At 46.2% G+C, this 14,765-nt stretch overlaps 2 protein-coding genes across 2 annotated transcripts in view; both read right to left on the reverse strand.

Annotated features, from left to right (window-relative positions):
- Nucleotides 1-7,348, reverse strand: part of GCN1 (GCN1 activator of EIF2AK4) — a 57,450-nt gene extending 50,102 nt beyond the window's left edge. Inside the window, exons 1-2 of the mRNA XM_019467288.2 lie at nucleotides 7,311-7,348; nucleotides 2,328-2,430 (exon numbers count right to left, since the gene is read on the reverse strand). Of these exons, the coding sequence (XP_019322833.2) occupies nucleotides 2,328-2,430; nucleotides 7,311-7,328 (121 nt within the window). The 5' untranslated portion in view covers nucleotides 7,329-7,348. The remainder of the gene's footprint in view (nucleotides 1-2,327; nucleotides 2,431-7,310) is intronic.
- Nucleotides 7,349-9,794: 2,446 nt separating this feature from the next.
- RPLP0 (ribosomal protein lateral stalk subunit P0) lies at nucleotides 9,795-13,925 on the reverse strand. The gene is made up of 8 exons (XM_019467287.2): nucleotides 13,825-13,925; nucleotides 13,434-13,535; nucleotides 12,294-12,469; nucleotides 12,094-12,181; nucleotides 11,824-11,970; nucleotides 11,537-11,722; nucleotides 10,550-10,690; nucleotides 9,795-9,975 (listed from the first exon to the last, which is right to left on the reverse strand). Exons 2-8 carry the CDS (start codon nucleotides 13,485-13,487, stop codon nucleotides 9,814-9,816), a joined length of 954 nt encoding a protein of 317 aa, XP_019322832.1. The 5' UTR covers nucleotides 13,488-13,535; nucleotides 13,825-13,925; the 3' UTR covers nucleotides 9,795-9,813.
- Nucleotides 13,926-14,765: the final 840 nt, after the last annotated feature.

A 14,765-nucleotide genomic window follows, 5' to 3' on the forward strand; every position in this document is an offset into this window, starting at 1 on the left:
AGCAACAGGGGTCAGTAATGGAAAACCAATCTGTGGCCGGTTCTGCATGCTAGATTGAAGCGTGCAGATGAAAGGGAGAGGGTATGACTGGGGGAATGTAAGCCACAGTGTAAGGCCAACTCCAGCGGGAGACACCAACAGCCAAAGGCTGGCACAGCACTTCATACTTCAGGTACTGAAATGAATGCAGGAGGGGCAGGGACCTTGTCCCCACAGGACCCTAAACACTGTATTGATCCCCTGGACTTGGGGCAATTTCAGTGACCAAAGGAAAGAATGACTAGGGCCAGAAACAGGTTGTGGCTGAGAGCTAACATACACTGGGTGCTTACCAGAGCCAGGCATGGTGTTAAGGACTGTCCACACACGTTCTCATTTACTCCTCGCACTAACCCTGTGAGGAAGGCAATACTGCCATCTCCATACTCAAAGCAAGGAAACTGGTTCAGACAAGTTAAGTAATTTGAACCAGGTCACAGAGACTGAAAGTGGCAGAGCCATGGCTAGAACACAGCCCGTCTGACCTGAGCTGAGCCCTTCATCACGGACGGCTGTACTAGAGGTTTGTGACTAGAACGAGCAGGCACAGTAGATACTCCATCAGCGAGTCTCAGGGTGCAAGTACACAGAGGCAGGATTGAGGAAAGCTTCAGAGAGGCCTCAGGGCCCCACGGGCTGAGCCATGCTGACCATCTCCAACCAGCACTAGACAGCTTTGAGAAAGTCCTCAACTCCCAGCCCGGCAGAAAATACCTTTCCCCACCTTTGGTTAACTCACCTGGTTATCTGTTTCCCTAACAAGAGGAGAGGCGAGAATGATTATCACTACCCAATAGCTCCTCCTTAGACTTAGAAAATTAAAAAATTGAGAACTAATGATTTCTTGAAGAGTAGACAACTTCCCACCATCAGCTTGCACATCAAAAGCGACTAAACTTCTTATAAGTATCATTCACCCTGAACAGAAGAACTTCAGGGTGGCTGAACAGTAAAATCATCCTGCAAAGGTCCTGAGTAGTTCATGAACTTCACCCAAACATGTCCAACGCTTTACCCCATCAAATGGGAAAAGGGCAGTATTCAGCAATTACATAGCAGAAGGCTCAGATGCTATGGCTGGGAAGGCATGTACAGCTGGTACCTTGTCACATGGCAGCCTTTTCTAACCATAATCCTGTTGAGAAAAGTTTCCAGGAAGACTTCTGAAGGTGCCATAAAACTCATACATTAAAGTGTTAACTAAGATGAGAATCTCTTAGAAGCTCACAAACAGGAATGTACTTAATTTACACGCAACTTTAATAAGCTTGGGTAGGTCACCAGGCAACCGTAGGTCAGAAGCAGCAAATGAGCACATTGCTGAAGCAGGCTCTTCACTAACAAGAAGTGAAAGCTGAGGGGAAGGGAGACCCAACTCGACACAGCCATGATTCTCAGACTTCAGCGAATCTAAGAATCACCCAAAGGGCTTATTAATACGCAGATGCTGGGCTCCACCTCCCCCACCCCCACGCCCACCCGGTCTCTGAATCTGAGTTTCTGCGACAGAGCTGAGAATCTGTATGTATCTCAAACAAGTTCTGACATAATGCTGATGCTGCTGGTCCAGGGACCACTTGGGAGAACCAATGCTACACAGTGAAAACACAACAAAAGGTAATTTAAAAGCTAATGAAGATTTATTGGATGAAAGCAAACTTTTTTTTTTTAACGTCAGTATAGTTAACATACAGTGTTATATGAAGGCAAACTTGTCTTACACATCCCAGTAGGTTGCAGGGAAAGCCCTCAGTTATGGTACAGAATCAGGATAACTATAGGTGCTCAATATTTCCCAAAATGTGTTCCCCAGACCCTGAACTGGTTTTCGGCAAAAGAGAGGTGCAAGGAAAACACAGGGTTAACGAAAGCTTCATAAAGTTAAAGCCCCTTCCCAGAATATGCTGTGAAACTCCCAGAGGGAAGCAGAAAATGTGGCCAATCGCCTGTTACCACCTTGCTGACTTCCACGGAACACAGACTGGTGCCCCAAGTCGTAAAGAAAATGTTTTTGCACCTAGTAAACTGCCTAATATTGTTGGTATCTTTTAGAAATATTTCCAATCAAAATGGCTAAAACTGTAACAAATCTCTGGTACCTAAATGGATCAACTCTCCACTAACCCAAATGTTTCAGTGAAGGTTTCAGTGCACAGTACGGCAAGCAAATACGGCAAGTGAAGGCAGAAGGTGCTGCAAGGGAAAGAGGCAGCCATGGTTCTAAACAGAGAGTACAGTTTACTTTGAAATGGAATCATCTCTCGGTCACATGGATGGAAAATAAATACCTTTTCCAGCAACACACTTCCCCAGTTCACCGAGGATTTCTCTCCGTTCCTTCACACTGGCTGTTGTCACCTTCCCCGCAAAACGCTTTAGTGTCTCAGAAACCTGTAAAGACCAAACCCACAGAGAAAATTTCAGCAAACTACAAAACAATGAGAGTGTGTGTGTGTGTGTGTGCGCGCGCGCGCGCGCGCGCGCACGTGCGCACATGCGTGCTAGGGAAGCAGGTGCAGAATTCAGTGAAGCTCTAACCAAGGTTTCTCAACCTCCACAATGCTGACATTCAGAGCTGGATAATTCTTTGCTGTGGAGCCATCTTCGTATGCTGTAGGATTCTGAATGGTGTTCTTGACCTCTACCCCCCGAAATGCCAATAACAGCATTCCACTCCTCCTGCCTCAGCTGACAATCCGAACTGTCTCCAGACATTGTCGAATGTCTCCTCGAGGGCAAAATCATTCCCCAGTTGACATGTACTGTTTTAACCCAGTCAACTAGTCAATACTGATATCTTACTTAAATTTAGACAGGGGCGCATGGGTGGCTCAGTCAGTTAAGCGTCCGACTTTGGCTCAGGTCATGATCTCGCAGTTTATGAACTTGATCTCCACATCGGGCTCTGTGCTGACAGCTCAGAGCACGGAGACTGCTGAGTATCTGTGTCTCCCTCTCTCTATGCCCCTCCCCAACTCATGCACATGTGCAAGCACGCTCTCTCTCTCAAAAATAAATAAACATTAAGAAAATAAATAAATAAAAAGAAAGAAATTTAGACAAAAAAAGGCAAGGCAAAAGGCCAAAACTTCAGGACAGAAAATACCCTTTCACAATTATGTAAATTCTGGTGAGGGCCCACCACATATCAGTGTCTTCCCTTTATATCAGCTCATGTTAACCTCCCACAAGGGGAATGTCAGTATCCTGGCAGGTCATTAGCAGAACATAAGCACAGTGGCTGAGGGGTAGAAGGTAAAGAGGCTGAATCCCAGCTCTGCCTCTTACCAGCTGTGGAAACTCTAGCACCTACCTCGTAGGACTTGTTAGAGGCTAAGGGAGGGAGCCTATGTAGAGCATTTACTCTCCTCTCAGCACAAGGTCAGCTACTACTGCCAACAAGCCTTTGAGGCAGGCATCAGTATCTCCACTTTACAAGTGATGAAGGAGCGGACTCCAAGAGGGGAAGCCATTGCTCAGACAGAGGTTGAGAGCCACAGCACCTGCATTTTTGAAACTAAACCTGAAACCGATAGGTCCATTAACCACTGCTAACCAGTCCCTAGCTTTCAACCACCATCCATGTTAGCACAGCTGCATCCTCTGCACTGGGTGGGGGCAGTTTGCAAATATTCCGGAAAATCTGCTCCTGAGCAATATTCTCCAAACTATAGAATGGACAAGTCATGGATACATGAGCACTAGAAAAGGCCATGGTAAGACCCAAGTAACTGACATACTGGTGCCCTCATCTTTTCCTTCTAAAGTTATTTCAGTGACAGGCCAGGTCTTACAAGTAACGTACATAGAAAAGGGTACATAGAGACCTTAATACATAGAGGCCTTATTAGTAAAATACATAGAAAAGGGTACATAGAGAAACAAAACAATGTTAAGTTTTTCTTATATTTAAACCCCTGATGTAATTCTACTGGCAATGAGTAAACTCATGCCAAGACTCTGTCTTCCACGGTTTTGTGATTGTTCCAAGTGATTGTTTTAATACTGTCTTTTTTTATAGTCATACATACAGATAATTAAAGAGTCAAAGTCATGTCAACCATACCTAAAAAAAAAAAAAAAAAGGTCAAAGCCAAAGAATTCTGGGAAGTCTGCTAGAAAACCCAGTCCCTTGCCTTCTCTCCCCAAGAGCACCCTCTTTCACCAATTCTGGCTCATAATTTTGGCAGTTATCTCCATAATCTCTAAATAACTTGCTTGTACTACTACTATGGGATTTTTCCGTTTTATTGCCTTTTACAGTAGCTCTCTCTCCAACCTCACCACACACACTCCCCACTTCCCCAACATAATTCCTCAGTTTCATAATATTGGCCAGCTCAGTTGTCCGTGTTTACATTCAACCTCCATTTAATATACTGTGTTTATTATCCTACACAGCTTTATTAACCCTGGAGTTAATAAATGCCCTTTCCCACCTGACCTCAGTCTGCCTTGTTTTATCTGTCCTAATCGACAATTCAACCCCAAATTTTTTGCCACTTGTCTGCTTCTCACTTGACAAATTGTCTGCCTCTTTGGGCAGATCAGGTATTCTACCCAAGTCTATCTTCCTGAAGAAGTTATCTCTCAGAACTTGATGACCTGCCCCAATTTGGCAGTTGGTCCTCTATACTTGGGATATAGTGTCTCACCCTGAAAATGTACTCTTTCTTGTGTTTAGATGGAGCACATCCCCCATTCTGTGAAATCCTTGCACATCTGAAAATGTTCTAGCTTCACACCTGAATTAAGTTTATTTGGATACAGAATACTAGGTTGAAATCATTTTCCCTCAGGATTCTGAAGACATTTCTCGCTGAGCTCCAGCTTTCAGTGCTGCTATAAAGTCCAATGCCATTCTGATTTTTGATCCTTTGTGTGAGACTTGACTTTTCCCTCTGCAAATTTCTAGGATCTTCTCTTTGTGTCTAAGGTTCTAAAATTTCACACCAATGTTCTTTGTTGTGAGTCTATTTTCATCCACTGTGCTCAGCATTTTTGATCTGGAAACACACCCTCCAGTTCAGGGCAAGTTTCTTGAATTACTCTGTGGATGATTTCCTTGGATACTGAACCTCCTACTCTAGTCCTCACAGTGATCCTGTTTCACAGTCTCCAGAGGAAAAAAAAAAGGCCAGACTTTTGCCAAGGTTGAGAAAGACAGCTGGGGATCTGACTGCATCTGAGAAAAGCTCTCAACCAATCCTAATTTCACCCCTCCCACTCACCCTCACTTCCAGAGGTCAGTTAATACCACCAGCTCCCATCTGCCAGAGATTCTGCCATGTGAATCAGGTTGCTTCTTAGCTTTCCCAACTGTCAGTTTGGGATTCATTTTCCCTGGGTCTACTAAATCCTTCCCATCCGGCACTTTAGAGTTTCTAAAAGTTTGCTGCTGTTGTCTGCTCTCCATTCTCCCAATCCTTGTGGGAGTACTTTTTCAAAACCTTTTAATAGTTTAAGGGGTGCCTGGATGGCTCAGTCAGTTGAGCGTCCGACTTCGGCTCAGGTCATGATCTCATGGTTTGTTGAGTTCAAACCCCACACCCAGCTCACTGCTATCAGTGCAGAGCCCGCTTTGAATTCTCTGACGCACACTCTCTCTCTCTCTTTCCTGGCCCCACCCCTGCTCACACTCTCTCTCTCTCTCTCAAAAATAAACATTTAATAAATAAATAAAACCTTTTACCAGTTTTAGTAAGGGTTGAGGGGACAACAAAAATAGATGCATAAATACAACCCACTCTCTACCTAGAATTCCCACACAGCTGTCTTTCCAGGTTAATATTAAATCCTTGGCTATAGTTTCTCTCACAAATATGAACGAACTTTTTAGGTTCAAAGCTCTTCTTTCTCTAAATCAGAAAATGAATGTTGCCCACTTGATACCCCATCAGAAAACTGAAGAAGTGCACACCAAGATATTTCACAGATGTTTTTTGTTGGTGTGACCAGATGAAAACAGCTGCAAAGTCCACAGGTTTCTCTTGAGTGGCATTGTCCAATATAGAACTTTCTGTGATGATGGAAACAGTTCTTCTGCACTGCCCAACACAGTGGCCACCAGCCACATGTGGCTACCCACGCACTGAAACGTGGCTAGTGCAACTGAAGAACTAAATTTTTTATCGCATTTACTTTTAACTAACTTAACTAGCCATTAAATATCCGCATGGCTAGTGGCTACCGTACTGAACACACAGCTCTAGAGAGATGTTTTTGTACTTGAGCATTAATGCTAAACATTCAGTATGTGTCCCCTAACCTCTTCCAAAATACCGAGGAGACTAAGTTTTTCTTTCCAGGATTCTGTGTAACACAACTCTAAACTAATTACCAGCCCCTTGCACAGGAGATTCTCAATACACAACTTGCCAGTGTTCAGGGTAAGTGCTCTCACTCTCTGGCCTCAGGGCCTCCATATCAAAATCAGTTAGTCTCCTTCCCCTAGAGATTCAAATAAGCCAAGCTGTCCTTTAGACATCTGTTTTTCCTATATTATTCCCTTTTTCACTCTATAACTACCAACAAAGCTAAAAGGAAAGAAAAAGTTTTCCCCAGTCCTTCCCTGAACTACAAGGCACTCACAGGTGAAAAACACACAAGGATGACAAGGCTCTTCCAAGGTAGTAACAGTTCTCTTACTTTCGACCCTGGACCTAATAACAACCAACGTATAAGGTGCCCTACTTTATGTCACTGAATCCTCACAACAAGCCTCTACCATAGGTATGACTTTAGTCCCATTTCACAGACGAAAAGACTGAGACCTGGCGGAGTTAAGTAACTTGCCCAGCGTCTCGTGGTAATCGAGCTGGGACTCAAATTCGGTTCTGTATAAATCCAAAGGCTATGCTCGAAGTCTCTGCACAAAGTTGGTGCTCGAGAAACATCTGCTTAATGTAAAGTTTAAGGAGACTGCGCTGGCCGGTGCTCACTGTTGGAGCGCTCTGGGAAATGCGGCAAAGACTAGTAAAGGTGAACTTCTGCAACTCCAGGCTCGGGGAGGGCCCCGCCGGACAACCGCTGCCGAAGCCCAGGCCGGAGCCCCGGACTCCTCCAGCCTGGGGTCGGTCTGCGCCGCGCGGGCCGGGCCGGACCAGGAGCCGCGAGGGGCCGGCCGGAGGCTGCCCCGGGGCCGCGCCCTCCGCAGCCACCGCCCCCCTACCCCCCGGTACTCCTAGGCTAGTGACAAGGGCGGTCCGGCCCGGCGGCCGCCGTCCACACCCAGCCGCTGGCCGCGTTGGCCCCGCAGCCTACCGCCTCACCTGCGTGTCCGCCGCCATCCTGCCGGCGCTGACTCCGGAACCGCTTCCGGAGCGCTTCCGGGTCACAGCGCGGGCCCACGCGGCAGGGCGAGGCCAGGCTCCCGTTGGGGCCGGGCCTGGCGCCCCCGGGCGGGAAGGCGGCCGCTGCATCCCTGAAGGGGAAGCGGGGAGCGAGATCCAGAGCCGGTGCCCGTGCCGGGAAGGTCGAGGCCTCTTTCCCGAAGGCCTGCTCCTCAGCCCCGGGGCCTTCTCAGCCTGGCCTCGTGGGAAACTAGGGCCTTTGAGGGTGTGTAAGGCGGTGAGGCCTCCAACCCCCTTCAAGTCGGCAGGTCCTGCCTCGACTCCCCAACGTGGGTCTTTATCCAGTAAAGACCACACTCTTTGAAGAAAGTTTCCTAAATGGCAGAACTGAACTAGGTAAAAGTGAGACAGCGAACTAGTATCCTGAGTTTGTAACCCAGTGGCGGACAATGTAGGAGTTAGTAAACACTGTAGATCTGACTGCCAGGGAAGTATTCAGGAGATGTGAGGCACCCGCCCAGGGTGAACCTGGTTCCAGGCTGGGAGCCAAAGGAAAGGCCACAGGGTGGGTGGGATACTGAAGGTAGGAACAGGGCCTCATGGTCCACGGGGGTTTTCTAAATTTTCCGTGTAGATTGGCCAACTCTAATACAGTTTAGTGAATGGGGTCTGCCCAGTTTAGTTGTTGGCCCTCTATTAGCCTATTATCAGTAATGGCTTTCAAACTTTAAAATACGTTTACATCATGATCCAGTACAGATTGGTAACGAGGATTTGTATGGTGGATTTGTAACCTACCCTTTCAGCGATCATGTTTTATCTCTTTAGACACTACCTACTCATCATGAATTGGATCGCCACCTAGTTTGAAAAACACTGCCAGTGGGGCACCTGGGTGGCTCAGTCAGTTGGGCAACCAACTTTGGCTCAGGTCATGATCTTGCAGTCCGAGTTCGAGCCCCGCATCGGGCTCTGTGCTGACACCTCAGAGCCTGGAGCCTGTTTCAGATTCTGTGTCTCAGTCTCTCTCTGACCCTCCCCCGTTCATGCTGTCTCAAAAATAAATAAACATTAAAAAAAAAATTTTTTTTTGAAAAAAGAAAGAAAAACACTGCCAGTATCTCAACGGACACTACACCTACTGAAAGTTATCTTAGAGGCACCCAGGCTAGTGGCCAGAAATAAGGATTCTGGTATAAAAAGTTAGGGGTGCTTGGCTGGCCCTGTTGGTGGAGCGTTAAGACTCCTGACCTCAAGTTGTGACTTTTGAGACCCAAGCTGGGTGTAAAGATTACTTAATAAAATCTTGGAGGGGCACCTGAATGGCTCAGTCACTTGAGTGTCTGACTTGAGGTCAGGTCATGATCTCTCAGTTCACGAGTTCGAGCCCCACATGGGGCTCTCTGGCAGCTGAGCCTGGAGCTTGTTTTGAATTGTGTCTCCCTCTCTGCCCTTACCCCACTCGTGCTCTCTTCCTCAAAAATAAATATTCTTAAAAAATAAAAAGTAAAATAAAACCTTGGGGCACCTGGGTGACTTAGTTAAGTGTCTGACTTCAGCTCAGGCCATGATCTCACAGTTCAGGACTTTGGGCCCCATGTCAGGACTTGGGATTCTCTGCCCCCTCTGTTCATGAGCTCTCTCAAAATAAACTTTATTTAAAAAATAAAATAAAATTGGGAATGCAAGCTGGTGCAGCCACTCTGGAAAACAGTATGGAGGTTCCTCAAAAAACTAAAAATTGTACTACCCTATGACCCAGCAATTGCACGACTAGGTATTTATCCAATGGATACAGGTGTGCTGTTTTGAAGGGACACGTGCACCCCAACGTTTACAGCAGCACTATCAACAATAGCCAAAGTATGGAAGGAGCCCAAGTGTCCATCGATGGATGAATGGATAAAGATGTGGTATATATATATATCTATATGTATATATATATACACACACACACACACAGTGGAGTATTACTCAGCAATCAAAAGAATGAAATCTTGCTATTTGCAACTATATGGATGGAACTGGATGGTATTATGCTAAGTGAAATTAGAGAAAGACAAATATCATATGACTTCACTCATAGGAAGACTTTTTAAGAGACAAAACAGATGAACATAAGGAAAGGGAAACAAAAATAAAAACAGGGAGGGGGACAACACACGAGACTCATAAATAGGGAACCAAACAGAAGGTTACTGGAGGGGGTGTGGGGGGGGGGATGGGCTAAATGGGTAAGGGGCATCAAGGAATCTACTCCTGAAATCATTGTTGCACTATACACTAATTTGGATATAAATTAAAAAAATAAAATGTCACCACCTTCAAATAAAGCTCTACTATTTACCATGGCTCTAGTTTCTAGTATACAGCACTGTGAACCTCAAAATGCACAAAATGGAAGAGTCCAGAGACAAATTTTGAGAAGCCTTTATTTCCTTGTTTCACAAATAAAGCTGGCTGAATTGGTTGCTTTTGGTGATTAGTCAAAGAGACCAAATCCCATATCCTCATCTGATTCCTCCGACTCTTCCTTTGCTTCAACCTTGGCCGGGGCTGCAGCAGCAGCAGGTGCAGCAGTGGTGGCAGCGGCCACGGGGGCAGCAGCCACAAATGCAGATGGATCAGCCAAGAAGGCCTTGACCTGAAGCAAGGGGAAAAGTTCATGATCAAAATGGTCATCCACAATCCCTACTACCCACAACCCCTCAGTTCTAGTTAAATGGCCAGTAACTTCTAAGCCATTGAAACCTTCCCTGGAAGTGATCAAGCAAGACAGCTTGGCTATGGCCTGGTGAGTTTAGGCCCAGCCCTTAGCCCTCAACTAACTAGCCCTTCTTTGGGTCTCTAAAGTCAAGGATACACCTCCGCTGCCCCCCAACTTCTTAAGTATACTCTTAAAAAAAATGTATCTGCTTTGGGGGTGCCTGGGTGCTCATTCAGTTAAGCATCTGACCTCGGCTTAGGTCATGTTTTGTGAATTCGAGCCCCACACTGAGTGAACTCAAGCCCTGCTTCAGGTGAGCCCCATTTCTCCCTCTCTGCCCCTCGTGAGATTCTCTCCCTCTCTCTCTGCCCTTTGCTCACGTACGCCCTCTCTCTCTCAAAAAAAAAAAAAAAAAGGTATCTGCTTTCTAAAATACAATTAAAGCACAACTCAGCAGACCATCGTCCATTTACCCTCCATTAGGCCCCCTGTGGTCCTAGTGGGTTTTTACCTTTTCAGCAAGTGGGAAGGTATAATCAGTCTCCACAGACAAAGCCAGGACCCGCTTATATCCATTGATGATAGAATGGGGCACTGATGCAACAGTCGGGTAACCTATCTGCAGACATACACTGGCAACATTGCGAACACCCTATGGAGGGAGAGAAAACTTACATTTCAAGGGAGATATCTTATAGACAAGACCATGAGGTCCAAGCAAAGTTCAACAGCAGACAAAACTTGCTAAGTCAGCATCTTCGCTTCACACAGACACTTCACCTCGTACTAAATGCTTCTGGCAGGACAATTCAGATCCAGTCACTTACAAATGCTTTTACCCCTATTCCCAACATGAGTATTTCCTATACCATAATGAAGGCATTTACTTAAAAAGTCACCATTTTGTGAAAATCTGAACAGTTAAGATAAGCATTCAACTGTTACAAAAAAATGTTGAGCTAATTCCACCTTAATTTCATCCACTAGTGAGATCTCCAAGCAAACAGATAATGGTATATATAATTCCAGTTTTTCATTTGTCCAAAAAAAAAGGGAATTCCATCTTCCTTTCACCTTATTCATCAATTAAAAAAATATTTTAATGGCAAAAACTAAGCAAGATGTTTCCACAAAAAGTCAGTCCTTCCCAAACAGGATACTAGCAACACGTGTATTACACTGCCCTCATTTTTCTCATTTCTCCTTTGACTCATGACTCTATGCAAAATCTCATGACTTATTGCAGACCCTAGAATTATGGTCCTCACTCTGCGACCAGTGCTGTTAGATGGCTTTATACTCATTAATTCACCGAATCCTTCAATAATCTTGTATTATTATTGCTGGTCTACAGATGAGGAAACTGAAGTATACAAAGTATCTGTCTCTGGTTACACAGCCAGTTGCAGCTACATAACCAGTTTGACAAGAAGCTTCAGACTGCAGCTGAAGCTCTCAACCATTAATGTACCAAGGGCCTGACATGGACAGCATGTACCTCCAGGAAGCGAGAATGCAGGGTCTCCTCTGTGATGTCAAGCACTTCAGGGTTGTAGATGCTGCCATTGTCAAACACCTGCTGGATGATCAGCCCAAAGGAGAAGGGGGAGATGTTCAGCATGTTCAACAGTGTGGCTTCGCTGGCTCCCACTTTGTCTCCAGTCTTAATCAGCTGCACATCACTCTGAAGAACAAGGCAGGATTAGCAGTTAACACCTAGACAACCAGCAGGTCCACAGCAACCAAGCCCCCACTTACTTGCACTAGCAAGCCAAGCCCACTCACCAGGATTTCAATGGTGCCCCTGGAGATCTTAGTGGTGATGCCTAAAGCCTGGAAGAAGGAAGTCTTCTCGGGCCCCAGACCAGTGTTCTGGGCTGGCACAGTGACTTCACATGGGGCTATGGCACCAGCACGAGCAGCAGCTGGCACCTGAACGAAAACAGTAATGAGAAGTCTTCTCTCCACAAATACAAGTTGACTACGGTCAATTTTGCTTTCAAGGAGCCAAAATTAACGGCAAGATCTCTTTAGCCAACCCGATTCTCCCCTTACCTTATTAGCCAGCAGCATGTCCCTGATCTCAGTGAGGTCCTCCTTGGTGAACACAAAGCCCACATTCCCCCGGATATGAGGCAACAGTCTGCAAAGAGAAGTTTACAGAAAACCGTCACCTTTCAGCACCATCCTTCTCCAGGGAAAAGGAGAAGGGCACCGAGAAGGGAAGACAAAGATGACCAAATGAATTAACTGACTTCTCCAGAGCTGGGTTGTTCTCCAGATGCCCTCGGATGGCCTTGCGCATCATGGTGTTCTTGCCCATCAGCACGACAGCCTTCCCGCGGAGGGACATGCGGATCTGCTGCATCTGCTTGGAACCTACATTGTCTGCTCCCACAATGAAGCATTTTGGATAATCATCCAAAAGTTGCTATGAAAACAAGCCAGAAACGAACGATGTTTAGCAGGAGGAAAAGAGGAAAAATAGCAAGAGAAACCAAATCCCACAATCACGGACTTCCATCTCCCTTCCTTCCTTCTATGCTTTCGAAACGATTCAGAAACTGGGACAATTTCTTCCACCAGGAGCCACCTGAGTTGTAAAACTGACAGATTTGTCAATCTGTACCCTGAATATGTACAGTGAAGATTAAGTCTCTATATTCAATCCCCAAATTTTTTTGTAGCATTCATTTTCAATTTTTCCCCAGTTATGAGGCATGTTTCTATCCATTAAATGGCTGCATCAACAGAAAAAAACATTCCAAATAAGATTAGGCTCGCAGCATTTTAAACAAGACAAAACAAATACAACAAAACGTCACTTGCATAATCTAGATTGTAGATGTGATTCCTAGACAGTTCTTTTAAGTTCTCTGTATGTCTGAAAACTTCCAAGATTAACAGGGGAGACTAGATTAAGCTCCACAAGGCAGCCTAATGCACAACAGCATGGTCTGGGTTTCTGGGAAGACCCACCTCAAGAGCACCCAATAGAACACATCTGCAAGATGTTTGGTATCTTGGCTGACAAGACCTAAATATGCAACAAGTTGCCACTTTATAATGAGTTATTCATTGCCTCATTGGTTACAAAATGGAGGCAGAAGCACAAAACCACGAGTGCTATTTGTAAGCCAGACAGACCAGAATATGAATGCTGTCATCTTAGGAGCCTATTAACCTGCCTGAACCCGTTTATCTGAAAAAAGGGGGGGGGGGTTGGGGAGGGCGGGTAGATCTCCACAAACTATGGAAATTAAATGAGACTTTCCTAAAATGGTCATTTAGTAGCTGGCACCAAGGCAGTGCTCAGCATATGACTGCTGATCGTCCCTATTAGTGCCCAAGGCCCAAGCGGCATAATGCGCGATCGCGACCCACCCCGCACTTACGATGATCTTAAGGAAGTAGTTGGACTTCCAGGTCGCCCTGTCTTCCCTGGGCATCACGGCGGTGCGTCAGGGATTGCCACGCAGGGTTTAAAGACGATGTCACTGAGGAAACAGAGGAGCTCAGGCAACCCTCCGCCCCGACACCCATCCCCATGGCCCTGCCAGACTCCAAACACAAGGCCTACGCAGGGCAGGCCACGCGTGAGCGCCCGCCAGCCCGAGCTGGTGCTGCCGCCGCCATCACCGTCGCCACCCCTCGGGGAGCGCAAGCCACCTCCAAGGCCCCAGCCCGGACAGGCCCGGACCCTGTCCCCCACCAGGATCCCACAAACACCCCCCATCCTTCCTTCCCGCCCCCGGTGGCCGACACTACCCCAGAACCCATACGAACCTCTCACGAGGACGCCTGGAAAGAGGAGGGGCGTGCGCCGGCGCACACCTTTTATATGTGAATGAAGCGGCCAATCAGAAGACGCGGACAACGTCCCCGGCTATTGGCTGGTGCCGCCGCCCGTCTGGTGACGCACAACTAGTGTAGCTCGGCATTGGATGATATTGCTGCCACTCCAGCCAAAGGAAAGCCTTCTTTAAATAAAGTGGTTAAGAAAGGTGCTGCCGGGTGTCCGGAGGCGCTCTGTCAAAGCGGCTGCCCTCTGCTGGGCTGGAGCTGCTTGTGTGTGGGAACTAGAGCTTGCAAACTGAGCGTTCAAGTTTTTTCCTGCCACCTAGCCAAATCGCAAACTAAACAGTACGATGTGGACCTAAGAAATAATTGCATATGCTTTAGAAACAGCATAGTCTCTTGTCTACAGTTTCTTCTTCCCCCTACCAAAACAGAGGAATCTTTTAAAACTTAAGTTAGATCATTTCTCATCTGCTCAAAACTCCTCAAAGCCTTCCCATTTCCCTCAGAGTAAGAGCCTAAAACTTAAAACTCCCTACAAGGTCCTGCATGATCTGCTCTGGACCTACCCTCCTATAATTTATTTTCCTACTGACTCATTCGCTTCCACCAGACAATGCTCTTCCCTGTTTTTCCAGAGCATGCTCCCACTTTATGGTCTTGCAGTAGTAGCTAGCCCTCTTCTTAGAAGGCTCCTTGCTGGTATCCACAGAAGTAACAACTCCAAGTCTTGGCTCAGATATCATGCACTCAAGGACGCCTACGCTGATCACCCTATTTAAAATTACCCCCAAAATCCACTACCACCACCCCCACTCCTTCCTTACTCTGTTCTTTTTTTTTTTTTTTTTTTTTTTTTTTGGTAGCACTTACACGTTTTGTTTGCTTTTTGTTTTGTTTTTTAGCACTTAGACTTTATAACACAGTAT

This window comes from Panthera pardus, unplaced genomic scaffold (assembly GCF_024362965.1).
Source record: "Panthera pardus isolate Hobbes unplaced genomic scaffold, ASM2436296v1 HiC_scaffold_15, whole genome shotgun sequence".
NCBI classification, from domain to species: Eukaryota; Metazoa; Chordata; class Mammalia; order Carnivora; family Felidae; genus Panthera; species Panthera pardus.